General features: G+C 40.4%; 1 protein-coding gene across 1 annotated transcript in view; it reads right to left on the reverse strand.

The window, feature by feature from the left end:
- TENT4B (terminal nucleotidyltransferase 4B) overlaps nt 1–16,916 on the reverse strand; it is a 33,243-nt gene extending 16,327 nt beyond the window's left edge. The window contains exons 1-3 of the mRNA XM_042027533.1: nt 16,911–16,916; nt 10,979–10,982; nt 4,486–4,610 (exon numbers count right to left, since the gene is read on the reverse strand). Coding sequence (XP_041883467.1) covers nt 4,486–4,575 — 90 coding nt within the window. The 5' untranslated portion in view covers nt 4,576–4,610; nt 10,979–10,982; nt 16,911–16,916. The remainder of the gene's footprint in view (nt 1–4,485; nt 4,611–10,978; nt 10,983–16,910) is intronic.
- Between the last annotated feature and the right edge of the window lie 7,821 nt (nt 16,917–24,737).

The following is a 24,737-nucleotide window of genomic DNA, read 5'->3' on the forward strand; positions in this document are numbered from 1 at the left end:
TAGGAAAAAACTAAATGTGCTTTCACATTATCAAACAAAATAGTGTGTTCAGCTGAACAGCAAAGAGAGCCTTTACTGAATAAACAACCCTGAAAGTATTCATAAACTTACTGATACAACATATATGACCTATACCAAAAGGAATGAGACAACATCTGCTCTTGTACAATAATCTGGAGTATGAGAAACACTGAACTATTATAGAAGAAACCCAGACCCACACTTCAACCACTCTCTTAAAAACTGGAAAGACAGAAGAGTGGGGAAATCAGAACACAAATTTTAAAGGATTTTGATTTATTATCAATTTGGAATTTAAACTGTTGAAGTTCTGTAGCCATGCATGCATTTAAAGCATCCCAAACACCGGACACTATTATGACTTGAGACATGCACATTAGTTTTTGTGGTGTGCTAACACTGCCAATCATGCTTTTATTGTTTGTGGACAGAGATCTGCATTTGCACTCATAAGATAACTTTAGTCTTCATAGTAATGACCCCCACTCCTCTATGTTATTGTAACTGTTTATCCCACATTTCTGTGAACTTGTTCACATTAAATTCTGAAGTTCCTGAAGGAGTTTTAATTACAGTATGTGTCCAAATACATGCTCACAAAGCACACCAGAACTTGGAAACCCACAAAAGCTTGGTAAATTTTTGGTACCAAAATTCCTCCATCAAAACAGAACAAAAAAATCTCTCCACAGCCAACTTAGTTTCCCTTTCTTCTACATCTTTCAGTAGAACTTTCTGAAGTTTGTTAAACTAAATAGAGTTCATCTTTCTACTTCCATTCCCAATCATAGTATTTTCATAACTGAAGTGTGTGAAGTATGCAACATTCGCTCTTTTCAGATCTATGAGGTCACATGGACATGAAGCTGAGGACAATAAGACAAATGTATCCTAAATTCCACTGTGTAAATACTTATTTGTTTAATAGCCAAATTTTCATATTGAACCGGTCAAAAATCTTTGTCTTAAAATGGTTTCATTTAAATGCTTTGGGTTGTTTGGTTTCAGCATAATTAAAATGTTTCTTATGGTCAGAGACTTGCTGATGCCAAGAACTATTCTCACTTACTAGGAATGTTTCCTTCTAAGCACATTCCCTTGAGAAAGAGAGCAAATGACACAATTGCTCACTTCTATAAATAAAGTAACAGTGTAGGATACCTAGTTTTACCCCCCCCTCCATCTGCTTTTTCAGCCTTTTCCTAAGTGGAACAGGGGAGAGGGAAAAAAAAGGACTTGCTCAGGCACATTCCACATGTATGTTCTCTGTACACTTAGATTCATGAAGCCTTATTTTCCTTTTGTTGGTACCTGATTTTCATATATTTATATATATTTTTTACGCCTTACCTATGTGTTTAGCGAGAAACTACTAACTAAATGTGTATGTTTAACTTCCAAGTTTATTTTAGCTGGTTTGGCTGCATCGACGACTCAAAATGAACAGCTTAAACATTAACTCATCACTTTACACTACAGCTAGAGCTGAGGACATTGGACCAGGTAACACTCCACCTTCTCAGAGCATGTACTCAAAACTTGAATCTTAGAAGTAGCTAAACCAACACAGATTTTCAAAAAGTTAGTGATTAACTCAAAGGACTGAAAAATTACAAGAGACTGTCCAAGTTGAACACAGTTGAGTTCAGCAGTTCAGTTCCCAAGCTGATCTGGCAAAGCAAGTTTTAGAAAAATAACATCACAGTAATGCTGTTGTCACCATTCAGTTCCCTTTTAGCCTCGAGAAAACGGAAAGACATACAAAAGGAGAATTCTTCCTCAACGTAACAACTGCAGACAAAATGCAGTTGGGCTTTGAAGAACAGTTATTGACTCGAGAAAAAGGAGCTGGCACACTCTCGCTCTCCAACATTTTCAAGCACAGCGGAGAAAGACAGTCCTGGCAGTTTTAACTGGCACTAATTGAAAAGTGAACTTCAGTTTTCCAACTACACAGTGTGTGCTTCCTCTCGGTCACATTACAGCTAAGCCCAGTGGTCAGCTGTCTCTTGTGGAAGGGCTTGCAATATGCTTCCCCTCCTTCAATACCTTGCGGCTACAAACAACTTTCAGCAGCTTAAAGACAGACTGTTTTCTCAAGGACGCAAAGAGTCCTATATACACACACACCCCTCTAGATATGTATGTAAAAAGTTATTCTTAATACAAAAGACTTACAGATCAAGCCTGTCCTATAGAGTATCTCTGGAAGCAGTATGTTCTTGTGCCCCATTCAAAGTGCTAGTGGCAACGAAGAGAGATAGCCTGGTAATAAATCCATTCACCCCATTAGACTAGTTAAGTTTGCAGCACACAAACTTGCCTAGGAAATAGCAACATTTCTAGGCTGAAGCAATCAGTGGTTTTGGTGAAATCCTCTCCTCCAAGGCACTGGCAGGGTGTATCACAGCATGCACTGTTTCATACCCACACCGTTCCCTACAACTCCTGCTCTTGATTAAGGTCTACCTGGCTCTTTCACTGGGGTAGAGGAGAGCTGTACAACACCTGTGACACATGCTGCTCTCTTACACAGTTCCCATGGAAAGGTTGCTGGGTTTGCTCAAAGAGAAAATTGCCAGATATGTGGAGTAATGACTCAACCACCTCCCTCCAGCTGTGCAAAGGCAGCAATCACCGAGTGGAGAGTGCTCCTTCCACATGATGCTCACTGATACACTGTCCATAAAAATAATCACTTTGAAAATGTGAGTATATTTTACACGCAAACCCACACACCACACACACAGAGCTTGTACAGAATTCACATTCTGTCATATCCTGTTAATTTCTAAAAACACATTCCAAAAAAACAGGTTAAGATTTGAAATGAGCAGTGGATTTAAGTCACTCATGTCAAAACACTATCTTTACTGTGGCAGGATCAAAGAGCATTCCTTATACTAGAGATTCTGCTGTCTGAGTCTGGTTTCCTATTCTGACTAACAAGCCCAAATTTTCAGCTACTGTATCTACAAATAGATGACTACAGCTAGAAATTTACATTCTGGAAATGAACACCGTATCAGTAGAAGAATACAACTAAACTAGATTCAGTTACGCCAGAAACCCAACTATGTGCCCATAAAACCATATTGACTTATAAACTCAACTTCCCCGTCTTCTCTTTAATCTAACCTTTATCAAAAAAAACCACAGCTCTGCATAGGAGAAACTCTTGTTTTGAATGAGTATGTACTAGCAAAAACCCATCATCAGTGGAAAGAGGCATTACAGATTACAAGCTCAGCACACAGGTCTACAGGCTTGTTTCTTCCTATACAGAGACTCCTGGGGTTTTTTTTTTAATTTGTAAAATATATCAATTTAGTTTAACTGCCCATTAAAAATACCATGGGCTATGTAATGTGACATTGCTGGTACACCACCTTAACAAACTTATTCAAGATTACGGTTCTTTGCACTAAAAGCCCTACTACTAAAGACAGGAGTTTCAGAAGATTTTTTTTTTAACACAATACATGCATGCATGTCTGATATGTTCCCATTCATCTTATCAAATAAATATTCATGAGACTGAACATTACCCCACCTTATGACTTTTCTTTGACTACAACAGGACTAACTTGTCTTTGGTCCTATGTGTGATGGAAAATGTTAACCTGTATTATTTGAGAAAGAAATATCACCTCTCTCATTTCAACAGAAGTCTTCTTATGTTTAACATGGAAAAATAAACAGCATTTGCAATGTTATAGGCGTTGTTCCCGTTCAGGCAGTTTGATGCATCCTAATTCGGGTTGTACGGGTGTTAGGTAGGATAGTGGAATGTTATGATTTGGGTTGTATGAAGTTATGCTGCTCAGACTGTTGAACAGAGTTGGAAGCCCTTTGTTTCAAAAGACTGCAGGTGATCTAAAGAGGCCAGGAGGAGGTGGTGATATGGAGTATGGAAGGTCCCTAAGCGCCATCGGGATGACATCAGCCCTGAGAGAGGCAGCTGCACCCACCAATCACCAGCCTCCCTCCAACCCGGACCTTGCACCAATCACTCGACGCATCGTGGGGGAGGGGGCGGGACCTAGCGACGAGCCAATCATCACCTGAGAAGCGGGAAACCTAAGCCAATGAACTGAGCCGCTAAGCAGCAACCCTGCGGACTGACCAATCAGAAGGACTGAAAGAGAGCATAAAAGGCGGTGTTGCCGTCAGTACATGTCCTCCCTGGCTTCGAGCCTCTCACAGTGAAGTCCTCTTGAGAACGAAGCCTGTCACAGCGAGGTCCTCCCGCTGCTGGGTTAAGAGGAGAGGGCTACTCCCCCTCCTGGGTTCTTCCACCTGGTCTATTTGTTTTGTTCTCTTTTCTTTTAATAAATTACCAGTTAATCACCTTTGTGGATAACTGGCCCTCATTTATTACATACAATATTCAATATTTCATAAAGTAAACAGGCACAAAATGTTGCTTTTACATATTAACAAATAAAACAGGGTCCTACTCACATCTGCATTAGGCCAGAGCTCTTTGATAACATTTTCTATTCTGGTCACCACTTCCATCCGCATTCTCTCTTCTTCAGGTCTGGGAGACATATACTTATAGAAGTCAATGATTTCTTCATGAAGACTAAGAAAGAAAAAAAAAAGAAAGAACAAAAACTCAGAAAAACCTCTGCATGCAAATGAAATAGCAACTATTCTAACCAAAAATGCTTTTTAAGCTCCTAGTTCCCAATTTTGTTAAAGGGCAATTTTAGAGCAGCATGCAAATAAAAAAAAAAACAACACATTCACAACACTTTGTAACACTTAGATCCACATTAGCTTCTTATGCCAACAGGTCAATACTGCGCTTCATTTGCTAAAAGCATGGAAGCAAACCTAAATCCAAGTGCCTTCAATTCACATTGAAAGTCACACGCTATTTTAATGCCAGCGTAACACAGAAATGGTTCAGTCTCCAACTATGAACGCAGCTGTAGCTCTGAGTACACACTTCACAAAAATTTAAACAGGTTTTTAGCCAACACTTCCTTGTCAGCCCCTTGGCACCAGGCAGGGAGTTTCACGCAGCAGTCTGTATGTATTCAGTACCACGCTTGCAAAAGTTGACAGTAATTCTGCCAGTACTAGAGCTAGAAAAAGTCCTCCTTTTACTGCTTATAGAAGTCACATAAACTAAAAATGTATTCTCCCCCCATAACCCCAGAAAATAAGTAGTACACACGCAGCAGCATTTGCTCAGAAGAATAAGTGACTGACAGACAGTTAACCCATGTATAATTTACCATATTATATGTGTTTCACATTGTCAGTAAGTTAAGTTTAGCTTGCCTACGATGAGAGCTGAAATAAAAATGTCTTCATAAAGTGCTACAAAATTCTGTGCTTCTGTAGTATCATAAACATCATCAACTTGACTAATAATGCATTTCCAGCCACAGAATAACTAATTTCATTTATTTCCTTCAATGACCATTATATTAATAGCTAGTTATCTTTTAAGAATGGATTATTTCTAGTTACCAAGTGCAACTGCATCTTTCATTAAAGCTCTGAGGGACCACCAAAAGAGATCAATTTATTAAGACCAAGCCCTTAGCTGAGATGGGGAATCGAATACTTCCCTACTGCACACACACTTAAATAAATCAAGTGTTAATAACTGGAAGCTGTATACAGGTGTCAACAAAACTGATTAAAATATCCGACAGTTGTGTTCAAGAGAGTCAGAGCAGGGAAAGAACTCAAACCACCTGCGTTAAGTTCTCCCAATACTGCAGCGTTACAAACACCACAAGCTTCTCTCCCTCCACCACCAAGTTACGGGAACAGTCACAAAAGCCTGGCAGCTTGTGGCGGCCACCACCACAACTCTCTATATAGATAAAGCTAAGAGAAAGACTCCTCTGACAGAGGACATCTCTTACCTCCTCCTACAGCTGCATTCTTGCTTTTCCTTGGAAGCATACACCCTGGAGTTAATGTGCACATTCCAAACCACCACTTACACCTTACACCACACTGACTACTCTGCCTTCAGCTTCTCAGCCGTCTCCAGTTCTTCTACTCTTCACTGCTATTCCATGTGTTGGCATTTAAACTTTCTTACAGTTATCTTCCCAGTTCAACTACTAGATTCAGGTGAGAAGTATGTGATAAAGGACAGGTTGAGCACTCCAATGACCAAGTTCACTCTCTGTCCTCACTGCCAGTCACATGTACTGAATGACTAATTTAGTTTCCACATGCTTGACCACCAATCTAGCTTTCAAAACCAGAAGCAACAAGGAAAATGGGCAAAACCCCAATAATTAAACTCCTGAAAATAGAAATTATTTTTCAACTGTAATTTGGTGAACCAGCTTACGTACAGGAAGACCTGGGAGTCAGGTCTGTCTTTAGGGGGGTACATAGTGGGGAACTGATCAAGAAACACAGCCCTATTTCTGCCTCTCCTCTTCTGGACTAGCTGGAGCAGACTAGTTACATCCACAAGGCACATTATTTGCCCCAGAGCAGTGTTTTCAGCAAGGACTGAATGCCCACATGCACTGTGAGCCACAAGGAGCAACAGCACGTTGTCTGAGGGCACTGAATGGCATGAGACATGCTGCGATGATACCAAGGGAGTATCCCTGGGGAGAAACTCATGTGTGGCACAGCACAAATCCATACTGTCCATCATTAGTGGGCCCAGCTGCTCCCAGGCTTGTGCTTTATGGGAGTTAATTGTTGCCCTGTCCCATCAGGGAACTTTGAAAGAACAAGGCAATCAAGAAAGAGGTCCCTAAAGTGCACCAAGAGCCAAGCCATACAGACACTGCAGTTCTCAGGGCACGGCTCTTTATTAACTCCACTGACACTCTTAATCCAGATAATTATTACAATTGGTGCATTCTTTAGAACCACATAAAATAATGATGTGTTGTCAGAAACATAAGTATTTCTTTTTCTAAACATAAATAACAGATGTCTGCATTTCTTTGAATGGGATCCCTCTTATTCTTAGGTAGTCATGAAAAGCTTTGTGGCAAAATAAAACGTTAAGTTACCTGCAAACACACAAACTTACATTACAGATGCACAGAATGTTAGTAAACACGTAGAAAAAAATGAAATCTGAACTTTTTCAATGATAGAAGAAAGGCTTAAAGACTACTAGAGAGAGTTCTCATCAGCACTCCAGTTGGAAATAGTACTGTGTTGAATGAAACATATTTGTGTTTCATCTGCTGCAAGACTGCACACTGCCAGGACCTCTTGTGCTGCATAGAGCCACGGTGTGCAGAAGGCAGGCAGAAGCTATAGGGGCTCGAGACTACACCTGGATCCATATTTCCCTGCCCAATAACAGGCTGCTGTCAAGAAATAAGGGAATGATTAATTAAAGCCAAGACAAACAGAGGTAGGGACACGTGGATTTCAGAGCAGTACAACATGACTTAGAGGCATGACTCCAATTAATGTGGAGTTAACTCATGCTGTATTGAAAATCAAAACTCAAGGTTACTCACTGTCTTAATCACCATCTATTATAGTCTCTGTTTTTCAAAACAATTTGTTAGGATTAATGGAGTCTGTTTACAAAAGTCTCTAGTGAAATTTTCTATATTTAGCCAAAATGAAGATCAAAGAGACTGAGATGTTCTTTTTGGCATCATAACAGTATTTTATTATTTAATTATTTAATACCATTACACTCATCAGTTATTTCAGATAAAAGTCTTTAAAAGGAGACTTGTTTATAGAAGGCAGTTACACTGTAATAAACCTGATTTCACTACAGAAAGGTATTTCGTTTGGCTTCATAGTCATACTGAAGCATTCCAACACCCAAAACACACTTAGGATGCATGGAGAGAATTCTCTACAATGCATAAGAGCATTAGTTTGCCTTTTTTTACAGTAAATAAGAGTAAACAAGGGGTCTTTGTCCTGTACGTTAGGAAATCTTAACACATGGGGAAAGGAAAAACAAAGACATCTCTCACACTTCCTCTAAACAGGTTTTAAAACAAAGTTCTACCTCCATCACACCTCTTTTCAAGTCTGGTAAGCTGATTCCATCAGAATTTCACAGAGAGAACAGAATTATAGAGAAGCCACTCAATTTAATTTCATGTTCACCTGAGGACAGTGATACATCATTAAAAATAAACTGTGGCTGCAAAAGTTGTAATCACAAAAATGATTTCCCATGGTAACATTACTGAATAGCCCCAAGAGGAACACAAGACTGTGAGATTCAAGTCTTTTAGGTGAAAAATCGCAGCTTTTGTGAGGTGCAAGTACTATAGAACACAGTGCATTACATAACTTTTTTAGTTTGATCACACCTTACTTTATTTTGTAGCACAATTTGTGGGCTCTAAATGTGCAACTCAAGAAACTCAAGCTCCTTTACATAAGACGTTGTTATTCTGGAGTATGAATCTTGCTACACGTCTGGCAATCAATTAAAAAATAATCACGTAGGAACAAAATGTCATTTCTGTTTGATATGCAGAGCACACAGGTAATGTGGCCAAGCACATACACTTGACTGTACACTTCAGCTACCGACACCTAAACCAGCACAACTCTCTCCTGCTGCAAGTTCAGAACTGGAACCAAGAGTGACACTGGGAGGCACGGCACAGTATGAAACACAACTGGAGATACTACAAGTGTCACTTCCCTGCACTCAGATCCTGATGCAGAATAAATGAGTAGCCCACTGTCCTCACAAATTTTGGCAGCTTGGAGGAAGCCAGCGTGATCAAACCAGTGTCCAGGGCTCGACAGGCACACCAATGGCTGCCCCAGGTGGGACCATTCCCTTGGCCCCCACTGTCCTGAGCAGCTGAGCAGCAAAACCCAGTCCTGCTAAAGCAGAGCAGCCAGCAAGGTCAAGATCATTCTGACCTGTTTTGCTTTATAAAGGATAGCAGTTAAGTGCTGCTTTGTGGGTCAACACACCATATTATACTAACCAGAATAATTGGGTTTAATTGAAAAAATTCCTGCTTTTGTCATTCTGGAATTGTGCTATACTTCCACTCTCCACTGGCTCTTCTTTATTCTTCATTTCACAGGAGAAATTACGCAGGCATGCATGTTCTGATTTCTCTCATCAGGGTGTTACCCATGGCTTCTACTCCAGCTGTTCAAAATTCTGCTCATCCATCCCAAAGAGCTTCTCTGCCTTAGGCATATATATTCCTTTGCACACAAAAGGCTATTGGCAACGTCACTGAAGATAATTTAAAACAGTGGATATCAATTATACTCAAAAAAACCATCTAGTGCTCGTGCACTACAGTTTGGTTTTGGCAGGATTTTCTGATGGAAGTTTTGTTTGCAGAATGATGAAAATCTAAATTATTTAGAAACTCTGTGGATGGTGGGCTGAAGTAAGCAATGAACACACAGGTGACTTTCACCTTCCCAAACTCTATGCTTTAAACGTTAAGAGTTTAAGGGACATTTGCAACATAGCCCTGCAGCACTAAACAAGCCTTTTGTACCTGAGTTTTCTTTGGATAAATAATTCCTAAAGGACAGTGTTTAGTTGCCCCTACCATCTGAAGTCTCCTCTGGGCTTAAAAAAAAAAAAAAATCAAAGGAAACAAAGAGAAATACTGTAGAATTTCAGGATTATAATTGTCTTTGGAGAAGAATGTGAAGGAGGAACCTGAGGTATTTTAGCCACTGAAAGCATCAATACTTAAGAATCCAAACTGCATCCATCCCTTCATTCCCAAAAGGAAAGCTAGCATTGCACAGGAGAAAGAATAACTTCAGTTTGAACCCCTACCATTCATGACCTACTTGGTTTTGAAACAGTTTTGAACAACAATTGTACTAAGGTAAAGGAAAGACACAGAGAGCCCAATCTTCACTCTCCCCCTCACAAGTGTATTGGGGAATTCAACACCTTCCTAAATTAACCTTCAATTTTAACACTGATCTTCCATAAGCTTAATAAAATGATTTCTAAATTTCTACATGTGTTGAATAATAAAGTAGGAACAACAGCAGACATTGTAAAGATGACAAATTATTTTCCCACCTACAAACTCAAGCAAAACCAAACATTAGAGTCCTGAAGGGAACTGTAAATATGAAGCATCTGCTGTGGTCCTTTCCCTACCACCTGGGCAGACAAATCCTTTTAATATTTGCTGGCTTAAGTTACTGAAAAAAAACCACTTAACTGCATTTGCAGGTGATTTAATAGGCACTTAAGTTTCATGGTGACTGACACATCAATCCTCATAAGAAAATAAAATTATGCATAATAAAGGAAACAATTTTCAAAAGCCTCAGAGACTTTGACCATCAATTTTTATATCCTTAGTTACTGAACCATATCAATATATTACAGGTCACATAGTAATCATATTTTGAGACACATATGCCCTTATGGGAGCTTTAAAATCAAACATCCCAAAACACGTCCATAATAGCAACCTGACAAAACCAGGGAAGCTTAAGGAGCCGGGTTTTTGATATCACACATTTTTTTCTTCAGTTCACCCATTTGAATTACAGCTTCACAGACCACCTTTTCACAGTTTACCTAAAAACAGACATGCAGAAAAAACCCAGGTATTCCACTGCCATATGATTGCTAAACATCACCAAAAATCAGGATATCCACTGTATAAACACTGTCTTAAGGTGCAAATGGAGAATTTCCCTTTGCAGACAGCTAGGAAAATGAGATTTATATCTGTCCCCATCCATTATAGACCAGGTGTTTGTTACCACTGCTTGGCTTCCCAGAGACAGGGTCTGTTATAACAGGATTACACAAACCACCCTAATCCATCCAGGGCAAAGTTAGCCAAGCTAAATCCCACCACCTTTATCAGCTCTGGTAAAGCATCCACTCTTCAGAGCTGTGGGGAGCCCAAGGAGGAGCCCTCACCCCCTGAGTCCCCCCCCAGATGGTAAGAGGCAAAAAGATGCAAGCAGAACTCCTTCAATGGGCATAGCAACACCCAGAAAACCACGTCTGGCAACCACCTCTGGGCAGCTTTCAGGGCTTACCCAAGAACAGCCTGACCTTTCTAACTAATATTTGTAGTCTACTGAGTAATTCACAGAATTGCCTTTTAGGACCAAGGGAGAGCAAAATTTCCACTAATACGCAAATGATTTAGGAACCCTGATCTTGTTTTCAGGACTAATGTCTTTTGGGGTTAATCTGATCATGCTGATACTGAGTTTGAAAACATGGAGATAATTTGTTCACTTCCACCAATTATGGTGGACTGATTATGCACATTTCTTCAAAAGCTGTGGAGAAAAAAAAAAAAACCACTAAATTTACACTACAAGACCTACACTTTCTATCCTCTGCAAATTTTTGAAAGCCTATTTCTTCCTCCCAGTTGACACCCACTGCCCCCAAATCCCTCAAATTAATGTAGTTTTTTTCACCTATGTTCTGTATTTTACATTAATTTATGGGTTTAACTGCATCATAAAAGGCACTAAAATAGCATTGCTTTATGGAAACAGCAGAGTGTAGTAGAGACATTAAAACATTGGACAAAGAAGAAATGTGTACAGTTCTTTTTAATTATTTAAACTGGTATCTCTATCTTTCCAGTTTTGTATTTATTTTATAGATCCTTTGTTTCAACCAGTATGAGTGCTCTCTTCTTCAAACTGATTCGAGCTAGTTCCAACTAAAATTCCCAAGCATATTCTTTAGTCAAGAAGTAATGTAATCAACTCTTTTCCTATCAAGGTAAAAGTGAGCATTTTTTGTGTGTTTATAAATTTCATTATGTGCTTTGCCTTCCTAAAATACACTCTGATGTATTAGAATTTTTTCTACAGAAATTTGTCTTTCAAGAGGTGGAAAAATCCTACTGAACTTTAATTATAAATCAAATGCTTGAATTAGTCCTATCAATGAGTGATTTGAAGTGTAACTCTGCAACTAATCCACTGGCTTTTAAATCCATGCCATATGCACGCTGAGTCTTGCTCTCTATTTTTGCAGCACTTCCAGCAAAAACATCAAATGCCAACTGGAAGGACTGTTTTGAGAAATACCCGTAGTTCCCACTGCCTTTTTTTTTTTTTTTTTAATCACACTGTACATAAAAACAATCTAGCTGAATCACTGTGTGTGTGAGAATAACCTTCTATTTCTTCCCTGGAAAGTATCTACATATCATCCCTCCTTCCCACCTCTGTAAGCAAGTGCTGTGAGAGTCTGTTGCTTCTCTTCCCTCAGGTGATGGAAGATGAATTTCGCTAACAGAAGAGTGAAAAAAAAAATGAAAGAAACTGCTGCCTCAACTGATCTGAAACAAGCAAACAGAACACAAAAATGAAGCAGGAGAAGAAGGTTTTGTACAGGAAAATCAAAGTGGGAAGAGCAGCAATGTGAAGAAGCTGATTTATTTCATAATGACAAGGAGTTCAACTCCAGTAATATCTAATTATCTTGAAACACAGCAGTAATTCTAGCATCTCCTATAGAAGACAGCCACAAGGTTTTTCTTTAGCTCACTTGCTAAAGAAAGTGTTAGTCTGCTGGAACAGTTGCACATACAGACTAACCATGCAGTTTACAACCTCACCGTTTAAAATACAGATACATATCTTTAAGAAGCCTTAAAGTGCAACTATTAGCATTCACTTTGTATATTCTGTAATTACAACTTCAGGTAAATTTCCAAACAATTAAAACCACAGAGAAGTTGAAGTGGGGAATTAGTAATTCCTCAGCCTGCCGATTCCCTTTGTTTACAAAAACACTCAAATAGACCAAACAACAATTTATAAGTTTGCTTTAAAACAAGAGTTTAACAAGTAAAAGTAACTATCAATATCAACAGTAGTTCATTTAATATTAGCTGAACTTTCCAAGTAAAACAGCAATATTTGGGTTTGTGTTAGAGCTGTAACAAAATCTAAAGCTACTAAATTACTGTAGCACACTAATAGCTCTGACCCAGAACAACAGGGACGACCAGAGAGTTTTAAAACAAATAAAGGTCTATTACACCAGTTCTGCAAATCACACCAGTGATGTTACTATTAAACCAAGCTAGAAGGAAACAGCAGGTCAGGTAATCTGCCTTTCTGTCTCCATAAAGCCAGGGAGCACAGATCTTTATATGGGCTCTAGTATATTGCTCCTATTTTGTCAGTGTAGTAAATACTATCACATAAACAAACAATCTGTGACCTTCTGATATCTGGCACCACATACTACCTGGGCAGAGGCAAGACTAACACACTCCCAGGAGACTGATGAGCACTTCTGACGGATAACGGGCTTGGGAAAAAAATCTCCACCTGAAAACTCTTATGGGAGAAAAAACCTGCAACACAGACCTTTGCCACCATGTGTATGGCAGCAGGTCACCCAACATGAAGCCCGGCAAGCCTTGCACAAGGTTTTCTCATACAGAACAGAGTGGAGAAAACTCTACTTCCATACACACAGCAGGTTCTGCCTGGCAAATATTCTTGTTTATGACTTGATAAATTATTTGACTTGAAAGATCAGTTAAATGAAAGAACACAGAGCAATGTAATTATTGACTCCTGTCTCCTTCTATCAGAGCAGATTTACACTTTCAAATGTCGACTCCAAACAAGCCCACACCAGTCCCTAAGAAGGAAAGGACACTGCCACGATGCCAGGCTTTCACTGTTCACGTCAAAGCCAAGACAAAAGGCTGTTTGAGGTCTGTGTTCCCACCGGTGGCTGGTGCTGCTGCCACATTTGGCCCCACAGATCAGTTACGCATCCCGAGCATGCTGTGCTCACTCCAGAAACCCTCTGCACATCCATCTGTGCAGCAAACCTGCTCAGTAGGCAGGAGAACCAAGAACAGAATAAAACTCTGAACACCTCTCCTTCAGGAACACGGGATCAAACTGAAAAGAATTTAATAAAAAAATATTAAGTCAAATAACTAGCCATAGCTGCAGTTTGTTAATAACTTTTCAGCTCCAGAATAAGAACATTTTCAAATTAAATGTGAAGTGCCAGTATGCCATCTGGCAAGTCAAGGCAGATTCCCAAGGCTTTCCAGCATCTTCTCATATTCACAGTCTTTTGGGCAGCGTTTTTTGGTTGGTTTTTTTTTTTTTTTAGAGGAGGGACTTTTGCACAGCATTTGGGAACATTCAAGGAATACAAAACTGAGCCCCAAGTTACCTTGCTACATTTCCTATATCAGAAGTATTCAAAACTTCTTATGAAAATATTTGAAGTTAGCAATTACAGTTAAAACTACAAGGTTGAGTTTGCAGCTTAAATTTCTATTCCCTGAGCAAAATGGAGAGTGACCCCAAGTTACCTGTTTTGAAACCAGTTTATCACCCATTTATTACTTGTTAGTTCACTTTGGTGATACTTTGCTACAGTACTAATACAAGTTTAGATGCACTGCTGTCATACCCAGCCAAAACTGAAATCACAGATGTAGTTCTCCCACTCACTTTCAAATGCTTAGAAGCAACTGCAGTGGATGCACTTTGAAGGACGAGGAACAATCACACATACTATGGCAAAGGTACAAGGAACATTTCGGGTAACTTTTTACTTGGATGAATTGCTATCTTTACAGTAGGGGTGTGCACAGTGAACTATGTTCAGATTAAACAATGTATTCATTATAGGACTCATGATGTAGTATTATGGTCCCTTAAAGGTATATATTGGAAACTATTTGTTCATGTTCTGATTTGTTCTCTTGTGCTCAGATACTCTTGCTTGCAAGGCAGGATGCACAGGTACCAGAAACACCATGGGCTGGGAGCAGTAACACTGCAAAGTTTTTTGGAGTCAACAGCCACCATTTGCTCTGGTTATCATCCCAGGATAGAAAGCTACAAACCATAACAATCAAAAAAGGACACTGCCTAAGCAGATCACAGAAGAATGCTTCCTGTGCTCACCTCTATCAGCCCAGTGATAGAGATGCACACTTAGCAACTTCCATGTCAGGAACTACAAAAAATGCTTCTTCCTCCAATGTAGGTGACAGATCTCATCCTTCCAAGTATCTGGAGAAGCTGGTCTCTGACTAAACCTGTGGATCAAATCATGGGGTTTATCTTCTTTATTCCCCCTGAAGCTTCAGCTAGTATATACGTCAGAAAACTACCCATACAAAAATGAGAAGAAAATGCTAGAAAATACTGCACAGAAATACTTCCCATGAGGCCAAAATGTTAAAAGACCAACCCATACTGAAAGATGACTTAGGAAAGATTTCACACATCTACCTCAGTTACTGGGTTTTGCTTGGACATAAAGATAGAAGAATCAGCACATGATGGGAAAAGGGGGACTTTTAATGGTCTGACAAAGACCTAATATCACAAAGGTGACTATTGGAACCCACTCCAGGACGGGGCATCCCTGGCATGGCACACCTCCTCACACCATCCACATGTGCACTGACGTATTTGTGCAGAGTCTTCCAACAGAAGTAGCAAATACAGAGTGAGAGGCAGTGCAGAGCTCTCAGAAACACACTCAAGATTCATTCAAGTCACTTGCTGGAATCAGTCTCTAAAAATAATTTGAAGATTACATAAAAGTGTCTTGTGTACCCAAAACATGAGTAGAAGATGTAGCAGTGACCAGTTGTGAGAGGTTTAAGAGGATCACTGTGAGCTCACAAACTGCAGAATCAATAGCAACTGAAAAAGCACGTTTCAGCATGCCTGAAGCAGGTTTGCTTCAGACGAGCAAAGGCTGAAGTGAACTATTCCAACATATAATGTTCAGTGACTTACTGCCTGCAGGCAAATACCACACCGCACAAAAAACAAGGGAGGAAGTTTGTTAATACAGTTAATCTCTTCTTTACTCCTAGGTACTTCTATGCCAGGAGCTGACACTGTTACTTATTGCCATTGAAACTTTCTCTTTTACCAGCTGTACGCCCTGTCACATTAGTCCAGGTTGTAACAACAGCAGCTTCAAAAGACCACTGGTTAGCTCAAATTTAGATTGAAGAACAATGCAAATTATGTACAATGTAATTACAAAAGAAGCAGGACTGTACTGTCCTTTCTGCCTCATCTCAAAAACTATCCCATGAGAAGTAATCTAACAGCTTGATGAGGCAAACTTCTCTTCCACCTGATGTTGGAAGCAGAGGTACATGTAAAGAAGCTGCGTAACTCAATAACAAACTAGGTCTTCAAGGCAAAAATCAACATGAAAATTTTCTCATGTGGGTACCTGCCAAGTATGACTACTACAGTAGTCATTCCCCATGGATGAATGAGCATAAGATACTGAGTCCGCAGCACACCAGAAAGCTGAGTATATAGATCCTCAAACATATGAGTTGAATCAGCATGAGTGTGACAGAACAAAGCAAAAATTAAATAAAATTAACCTTAGGACTTAATTTTTTCAGCCTGACTCAATAATGTGACCTGAGACTGTGATCTGCAATCATGCCCATTATTCAGATCAAGATAGTTCCTTCACCACACTACGTTTAACTCAATACTTTAACTGGCAGCTGTGGAAAGCTTGCCAACCACGAGTGCCTCTGAATACATAAGAGATAAAGCCAGATTCAAGGCACAAGTCCTTCACACCACTTTCAGAAACTATATGCATACTTTAGATTAAAGCCAAAATCTTACTGAGGGATAAGGGGGAGGAATGCAAATGTATATAAAGGAGTATACTTTTTATAACAACCCTGTTGAAACGAAGCAAACCAAAAAAACCCTCAAAACCAGAACAAAAACCACTTAACTTTTTGTAGCACACAGGAAAAAAATCAGCTGTTCCTGAAGTAACATAGGAAGTGAACAGCTCTAAAATTAACAGAGTGAGAATTAAGAAAGCCTAAGAAAGTAAGTTATCACACTTCCTCAGTCTAGCTTAAACACAGCATCAAGAGGTCAGACAGGGTCAACAAGCTTTGATTAAGGACTCCCTGTCTTCAGACTATACACACTGACACATAATAGTAAGATCAACACCTTAGTCATCACTCAAACTACAGCACAATGTTCCCACATGCTGTATCTTAGAGGACATTAAAAGAAGGGCTTATCTACACTCGGTATTTGTGACAGGTTAATGCAAGTTCTTTCAGGTGTTACTGCATCCATAAACAAAGTAATTGCAAGAAAGCACGTGATACTTTCAATAGGTGCACCCGAATGTAACTGAAAGTAAATCTACACTGAGTGAAGGTGATAGGCCAATGTAGCTACTCATCTATACACCTCTCACTTATCCTAGAATACTACCCTCATTTCCCTGATTTGGAAGTTTCTAGAGGACTTTAATGTTTGAATTTGTCCCTTGTTATACTGTATTACTTGTAGAATCACAGTGCTATTTCCTTCACACTGTCTTAACATCTTGAATATTGTGTTTGCTACTTCTCCAATAAGAGATCACACCGACAAGACAGAAGAGCAGAGGTGCACAAACACTATGATCCGACACCTCTGCTACCATTGTTTTCCAGTAAAAATCCTAAAAAATGCAATGCAAAAAAAACCTGCACAATGCATGCAATACAGTATGGTGATGCAGAATTCCACACTACAAAGCCTTGTCAAGCAATTGTAGCAAGACTGTGCCTCTTTCACTGAACATCAACATTGAATAATTCAGATGTAGATCTCATACCATAAGAGGATGTTATGAGGCCATCAGAGAGGCTGATCTGGAATGAGGGCTGCCAAATAATCTTAATTGTCACCATGGGAGGAAGAAAATTAACAAATGTTGCATCCCAGCATAAGACAACCCCAGCCTCGGTCAGGCAGCCAGTTCACCCTCACGCTGAGCTGCTGCGCTAGAGCTGCCCTCCCAGCCATGACCCACCCTGAGAGCTTGGCAGCCCCAAGGGACACAATCAGTGTGGCTCAGTCTCACACAGATTTTGTGACACAACTTTAAGGGTCAGGAAGACAACCATCAGGGACAGGCAGTATCAGGAAACCTGTACTGAATGCAGCAATACATTGATTGTACGACTATGATACAACACACCAGTATCACCAATACAAAGTTACTGGAAAGATTTATACTGGCTCTAGTGAGCTGTAGGAGAGAGTTTTGTACAAACCTATAAACAAGAGTTCTGCTCCCTTGATTCATGTCTGTCTCTTGTTTTGATATCCTACATTCGTAGTATTGCCAGAAAAAATTCCTGCTGTGTTACCTATTGCTTAAAGTTACAAAATGATTAAAGTTCAAATTGCTCCCGCTATAGCTATTTGCAGCCGAGGAAAAACATCTGAAGCCCATACCGAGTTCACCAGTTTTCCTCTCCTCTTCTGGCTTATAGAAATATTTCCTTTAACCCTCATTTCTAGGCAAAGGCACAGAAAGTAAGACTTAAATACTCATGACGTCTTAAGCACTCTTTAGCAGTTCATCCAAAAAGATAACTAAAAAAGACAAACACTCATAATTTAAGAATTCCCAGCATGTTCAAATAATAAATTAACATTCCAACTGCACACTAAGAACAGCAATAGCATTTATTTGCTTCTAATATGTATTATGCAAGATTTCACTGGTTGTGTTGCTCTATCACTACCAGCACACCTCCCTCCCTCAATACAACACCTAAGCTGACTCTAGGCTGCATTCTGCTCCTGCTGCCAGTTCCAACATCCAGCAAGAAGAGCATACAAACCACTGTTTTACATCACATACAACATAAACAAAAAGCTTTGAAGCAACAGCCATCTCTGAAATTTTGGCATATGCATGATTTTGGGAGCATGTACACCGTATTGAAAAATGTGTTCAGAATCCCCACATGACGAGATCAATAAAAAAAGAAATACTAAGTATTTCTATTATTGCCTATTCTATCATTTTCATAGTAAAGCTATGCACACAACTTCTGAAAACCACATTTAAAAGTTTCCAAAGTGAAAAACAGACTTTACATTCTAATTTTAAATAAATTATTAGAAATGGCCCAGGAACAAAGTATAATATGGAGATGGCAGAAAAAAAACTGAAGGAGAGAAAAGAGCAATAATGTGCTGTCATGATACAGGTCTCCATCTATCTGTGTTTCCTAGGACTGACAATATGATACCAGGCTTCCTGAAACTGACCTTATGCCAACAGTTTGACAACTGAAAAATAAGAGCTACGACCCCAGCATCGTTTAATATAATACTAATAAAGATTCAGGGTGAACAGATCCTCTTTCTTCAATGCATACTGCTACATGAAACACACAGCAGCTCTTGGGAATCAGCAAGCACACAAGAGGGAATGACACACTCTTCCTATTACTTAATATAGTAATCCATCTACCAAAAAAAGTCTGCCACACTTCTGTTCCTTATATAGCCACTCCAAGGTAAATAGGTATCCAAGTCCCAAACAGAAGATATGAATCAGAGAAAACAGAACAGTTCATAAGAGTACATTCACACGCTGTCTCCTTGCACACGTAGAAATCAGCAGCCTCTGAAGTCTTCCTTAAACTGTTTAAACAAAACATGCCAAAAAGTTGGTCCTATTCCAAAACCCTGCAACCTCAAATAATACTGTTATATAATATTCACCATGTATTTCTTAAAGGCTTTATCAAACTGCCTTTAGTCCAGCATCTTCATCCCTAGTAAACCTGTTTCTCTCTCCCAGCCCTTCCAAAAGAAGTAATTTCTTACCACAGGAGGCTGTGGGAAAATATCCGGTTTCACATCCATAAAACCCAGCTGACTGCCTTCAAGAGCTGCACAAGCTGTCACAAGGGTACTGCCAGGATGGTGCTGTGGCATGACTCAGGACGAGACAGAGAGTGACAGTGGATCTCATCAGACAGGTACAAGAAAAGGATCTGCACTCCAGTCACATCCCTGCACTTCTACCTCACAGCCAGCACACGCAGCCACAGAGTGAGGACAGAGTACTGCTCTAGGAGGCTTTTTCAGGAAGCAAGCAGATTTGTGTCTACAGATTTTTCCAAGTAACTCCTTTTTACATGTGATATGCACAGTGAATTCATCTGCAGCCCATGTTTTAATGTACGTGAGTTCACCAAATCCAAAACACATGCAACTATACTCTAACAGAGGATGCATGAAGCAGTCACGCACATGCCTCCTTGTTTCACCAGAAATCAGAAGCCTGTGCACAAAGGTGTTTGTTTCACCTACACTAAGCATTTGTATCAAGTAATATAACAGTAAATCAAGCACCAACCCTGCATTTTATTTAAGCACTTAAGAGTTTATGATGAAAACCAACACAACTGATTAGGATTTTATCAGATTTCCCTAAGTCAGGCATTCAGGCTGGTTTGATGTTTTGCTGGAGGTTCCCAGACTTGCTCTGTTCACACTACACTCAGCTCTTTCTGTTTGTGCTCCAGCCCACATGGAAATCATGCTCCCATGGCTGATACCACACAAGAGTCCGAGCAAACACAGCTAAGGACATGCAGGGTCACAGGCAGACAGCCACCTTAATGTGGCTCCATGTCCTCTGGTCAGCTCACACCTGGGACAAGGGGTTTGTGTCTGCCTTAATGCACTTTACTTCTTTCAAAAATGAGACTAAAAGACCAGAGAAGCTGACAAACTTCACATCAAAAACTCATAATGGAATTTCTGTAGCAAAGACTTATGGCTTTAAGCTATTTCTTTCCCTAAAGTAGTTATTCTTTTATTTCACGGTACCCTCTGTAATCCTGGGCAACATGCTGGGAACCCTTACATTAAATAAGCAGAAATCTGCTCAAGTCTGTGCCAATCAGTTCAGCAGCATGGGAGTGTGTGCATGTCTGTGTGCAGCCCCCTCCTGTGGGGGTCACAGGATGCTCTCCCTTTCATGGCAAAGTTTCCATCAGTACTTCAAAACATGCACATTCAATATTTCAAAATGCAGTTTTCTATCTAATCCATGTTTCTCCTCAGCAGTACACATCACAAATTTACCTCCTTAAACTCACACATCAACTGGGTTCTTGCCTTCAGATGCAGATTACTGTGAAAACAGCTCCCTACACAGTCCCCAAATCCACAACTCCTTCCTAGGAACTGTGTAGCACTGGGCTCTTGCCTTTGGCACAAGAATCACAGAAACTTACAATAAACAGGCCAAACTTAAGTGCAAGTCTTTATTTTTGGGTTTTGTTGCACTTAAGGCTTCTTGTTTCAGCAGTTCTTTTGTCACCTTTTAGCCAGGCTCAATCTGAACGTGGTGAAAGCTGTAAAATAGCCATTTCAGTATCCCAAATACTTTTTCTTCCTTTCTAATTGTGACACTACTAACATTATTTACTGCTGCCCTTGGGACCCAGACACAGAGAGAATCCCGTCCAAAACCCCCAACCCACACATCCTCCTACATCCTTGAGTTTTGCTACTAACTACCCTGCCAAGGCAAACCCAATTTAACTCCTTAAAGGTATATATTAACTCAACAGTAACATCATAGTCATGCTGTGAAACTTTTCATTCATTTTCTGCATTATCTGTTCTTTTCAGAACTACTGTCTGATGACAGTCCCCAGAGGATGGAAGACATGGAAGCTGACTCTGACTAGTGCAAAGCAACTTGCAGGCAGCACTATGAAATTGATTTACAGTGATATTTCACAAGCCACCAAGTTAAGAGTGCCACAACAAAGCAGAGTACCTGTCATGCAAACACCTGCATTATTAATAAAACTGCAAGTCTGAGAATTTGGACTAAGGAAAAATATTAAAGAGAGGCCAGAATACAATGTACACAACAGCACCATTAACTCCAAGGGAGCAAAAACTCCCTTGTGCTGAATGTCTGTATTTCAGCACAGGTAAATGTCAGGAAATATTGTGCATACTTTGTAAAAAATCTATCTTGAAACCAAACCCAATACTGTTGTGGGTTATTTTTTAATTATTTGATTACCTCTTTATATGTGTACATAGCATTAACTTAGAAGAAAAAATATCAAGATTTGACTGAACAGCTACTTAGCTTTTAACCAAAATCTCTATTTCAACATTTACCTTACCTAAATCTTTCGACAGCGAGTTACACACTGTTATGTGTTTACATAATCTGTTCAACTAGCTAAAAATTATTGGACTGGTTTTCCAGGCAGCTGATCAATAGAACTGCATATTCAGAGCTGGTTTTGCACAGCCATCCACACAAGTGACATCCTTGCACTGGAAATATGAATGCCATATGTCAGCTTTCAGTTGTGCTTGCCAGCAAATCTGGTCACATCTTTCTAAAAGTGGGACTGTTCCACAACTCTGTTGTATTCCAAAGAGTCAAAGTTTAAAGTGATTAACTTAACAAAATTACAGGGTGGTATATAGGGAAAAGCACTGAGAGCCATTACTACTTTTTCACAATTTGCTTAGTAACAATCAGAGAAGAAAAAGATACCTGTTAACACATGAGTAATGATACAATAGCAATGCTGGTATCTTTTTTGTTTCCCAGTAACTGCTAGAACTACTCAACACGATTTTGGAAATTTACATTGGAAATAATGAATTTAAAATACTTAGTTTACCAACCTCATTTGCTAGGTTACAAAACTCTCTATCCATCCTTACTGCCCTGTGTCTCCAGATGCAGACAGATGCCTTAGAACACAGTTGTTCAAGAGAAGCTTGCAGTCGGGAGCAAAGGCAGCATCTCAGGTCACACCGCAGGCACAGGAGGCTTCACCTGGCCTTGCCAGCAGCCAGTCAGTCACACTGCAACCTTCACAGCACCTAGGCATTGTCTAGGCTTTCCTAGGAAGCTTCAGGTCCTTTTAGAAATTGTTTCCACAATTTTTCACTCAAATTGTTAGCCAACAGCCTCTTAACACTTTTTATAGCTTTCAAAAACAAACTTCCATAATTTAGGAAAAGCAACGTAGGAGTGTATTTTAGAGACACTCTACCTAACTGTGCTTTGAATAAAGTAAATAGCTAAAACAGAAGCTCAGCACCACGTCAATATATGCCACAAACTAGACAGTCAATACACATGCAGACTAAGACACCTGAGTATGTCTTGATACTGTTAAATAAAAAGTCCACAAGGGGCTACCACTTGGAGTTTGAAACAGATACCACCAAAATTTAACTCTAGCAACACTTAGAATACTTTGGCACAGTTGTTGTTATTATTGTTACTAATCTCTTGCTGAAGCTCACTCTTTTTTCACCCCATTATTATTACTCTTACTGTCTTGTTGAAACTTACCCTTTTTCACCCTGTATCTTCAATACAGAAGAAAATTTACATATTTACAAGACACAGAGAGAGTAAAGCACTTCTAAAAATGTTCCTTAGCCTTCAAGTAAATAAGTTACAAGGCAGAATATAACCAGAGTCCAAAAACTAACTTAACAAAAATTCAGTACTTGGTATGTTCTACACACAATACTTTAAGGTTGTGTGAAGAAAGTTGCAGAAAGTTCCAAGGTACGGTGACTAGAACACTTAAAATAGCATACTTCTGCAGTGTCACTTTATGAATTATTATAACCCCAGCAGTAAAGGTAACATAGGAGCTGGCAAGAAAACAGGGAGCCAGAGGTTAGAGGTTAGAACTTGCCTTCCAAAACGACCAGCAAATTTGAATAGTCATTATGACAAATCTTACAGAACAGCAACTTCAGAAGGCAAAGAGGTTGATGCTTTCCTGTGTGAGAGGGCTGAAGGACCCTTAGGTACAAGCTGAGCACACAAAAACTCATGCAACTAAATCACTACTGATTTCTAAAATGAGCTCTGCCAGGCTTTCAACTTTTACCATACACCTCCGTCATCTAGACCCTGGAGGGTTCAAGGCAAAGGTTATGTTTTGAAAAGCGTGAACTTTACAAAAAAAAAAAAAAATCCACAGAAGTTACCAAATGGTCTTTATCCAGGGCATCACCCATATCAAAAGCCACTGTGTTTAAAAAAAGGGGAGGGCTCAAACCAGTGTTCAGGTAAACAGAAGGTAGATGATTGCCTGCCTTCCATCTCCATGGACTCATGCAATGCGAACTGATGAGACCTAAGCTAACACAAAAACACTAAGGACAAAATATTCAGATCAGCATATGCATTCCACAAGCAGATATCCATGACAACCATTAAAAACCCGACACTAAAACCCACTGCACACTATCCATGCATGGAAGTTTATTTCTGAGAGCAGGTGCCTGCCTGCCTGCACACCTTCTCTTGTCACGTCTCAGAAAATACACACCCCGGGAAATTACCTAGTCTGTGCGCTTTCTTTTAACACCAAGAGATGATTATTGGTTTTTTTTAAGTTCTAGTCCCTACCACGCATTTGTTCCGCAGGCAGCACAAAGCGTTAGAGGTGAGCTTGACAGTGCTGCGGAGGGCAGGCGTGCCGGCCCCGAGCCTGCGCCGGCCCCGTGCCTGCCCCGGCGCCGCCGCACGTGCGGGAGCAGCGAGGGCAGCACCCGGCGCTACAGCAGCGACAACCCCGCGCACAGCGGCGCTGACAGCGGAACGCTGTGTCCGAGGAGCCCGGCGGCACCGGCCGGCAGCGTGTAACACGCGCACGGGCGGTGACAGCGGAGGACCGGCGGGGCTCCCGTCCCTGCGGATAGGCGTGCCTTGCTCCATCAGCATGCACACGGGCACCGCCGCCGCACGCGTGTGGCCCCGGCCCCGCGGAGCCACCGCCCCGGCGGGCGGGACGCTCGGCGCAGGGGCTGCCCCGCACAGGCCGCTCGAGCACCGGCGAGGCGCAGCTGTCAGTCACCACGGCCGGGCAGCGACAGCCCGGCACCCACCGCCCGCCGCCCCT

The sequence above is a fragment of the Corvus kubaryi genome, unplaced genomic scaffold, assembly GCF_017639235.1.
Source record: "Corvus kubaryi isolate FWS band 111438036 unplaced genomic scaffold, C.kubaryi_AGA036_p1.0 37300, whole genome shotgun sequence".
In the NCBI taxonomy this organism is placed as follows: Eukaryota; Metazoa; Chordata; class Aves; order Passeriformes; family Corvidae; genus Corvus; species Corvus kubaryi.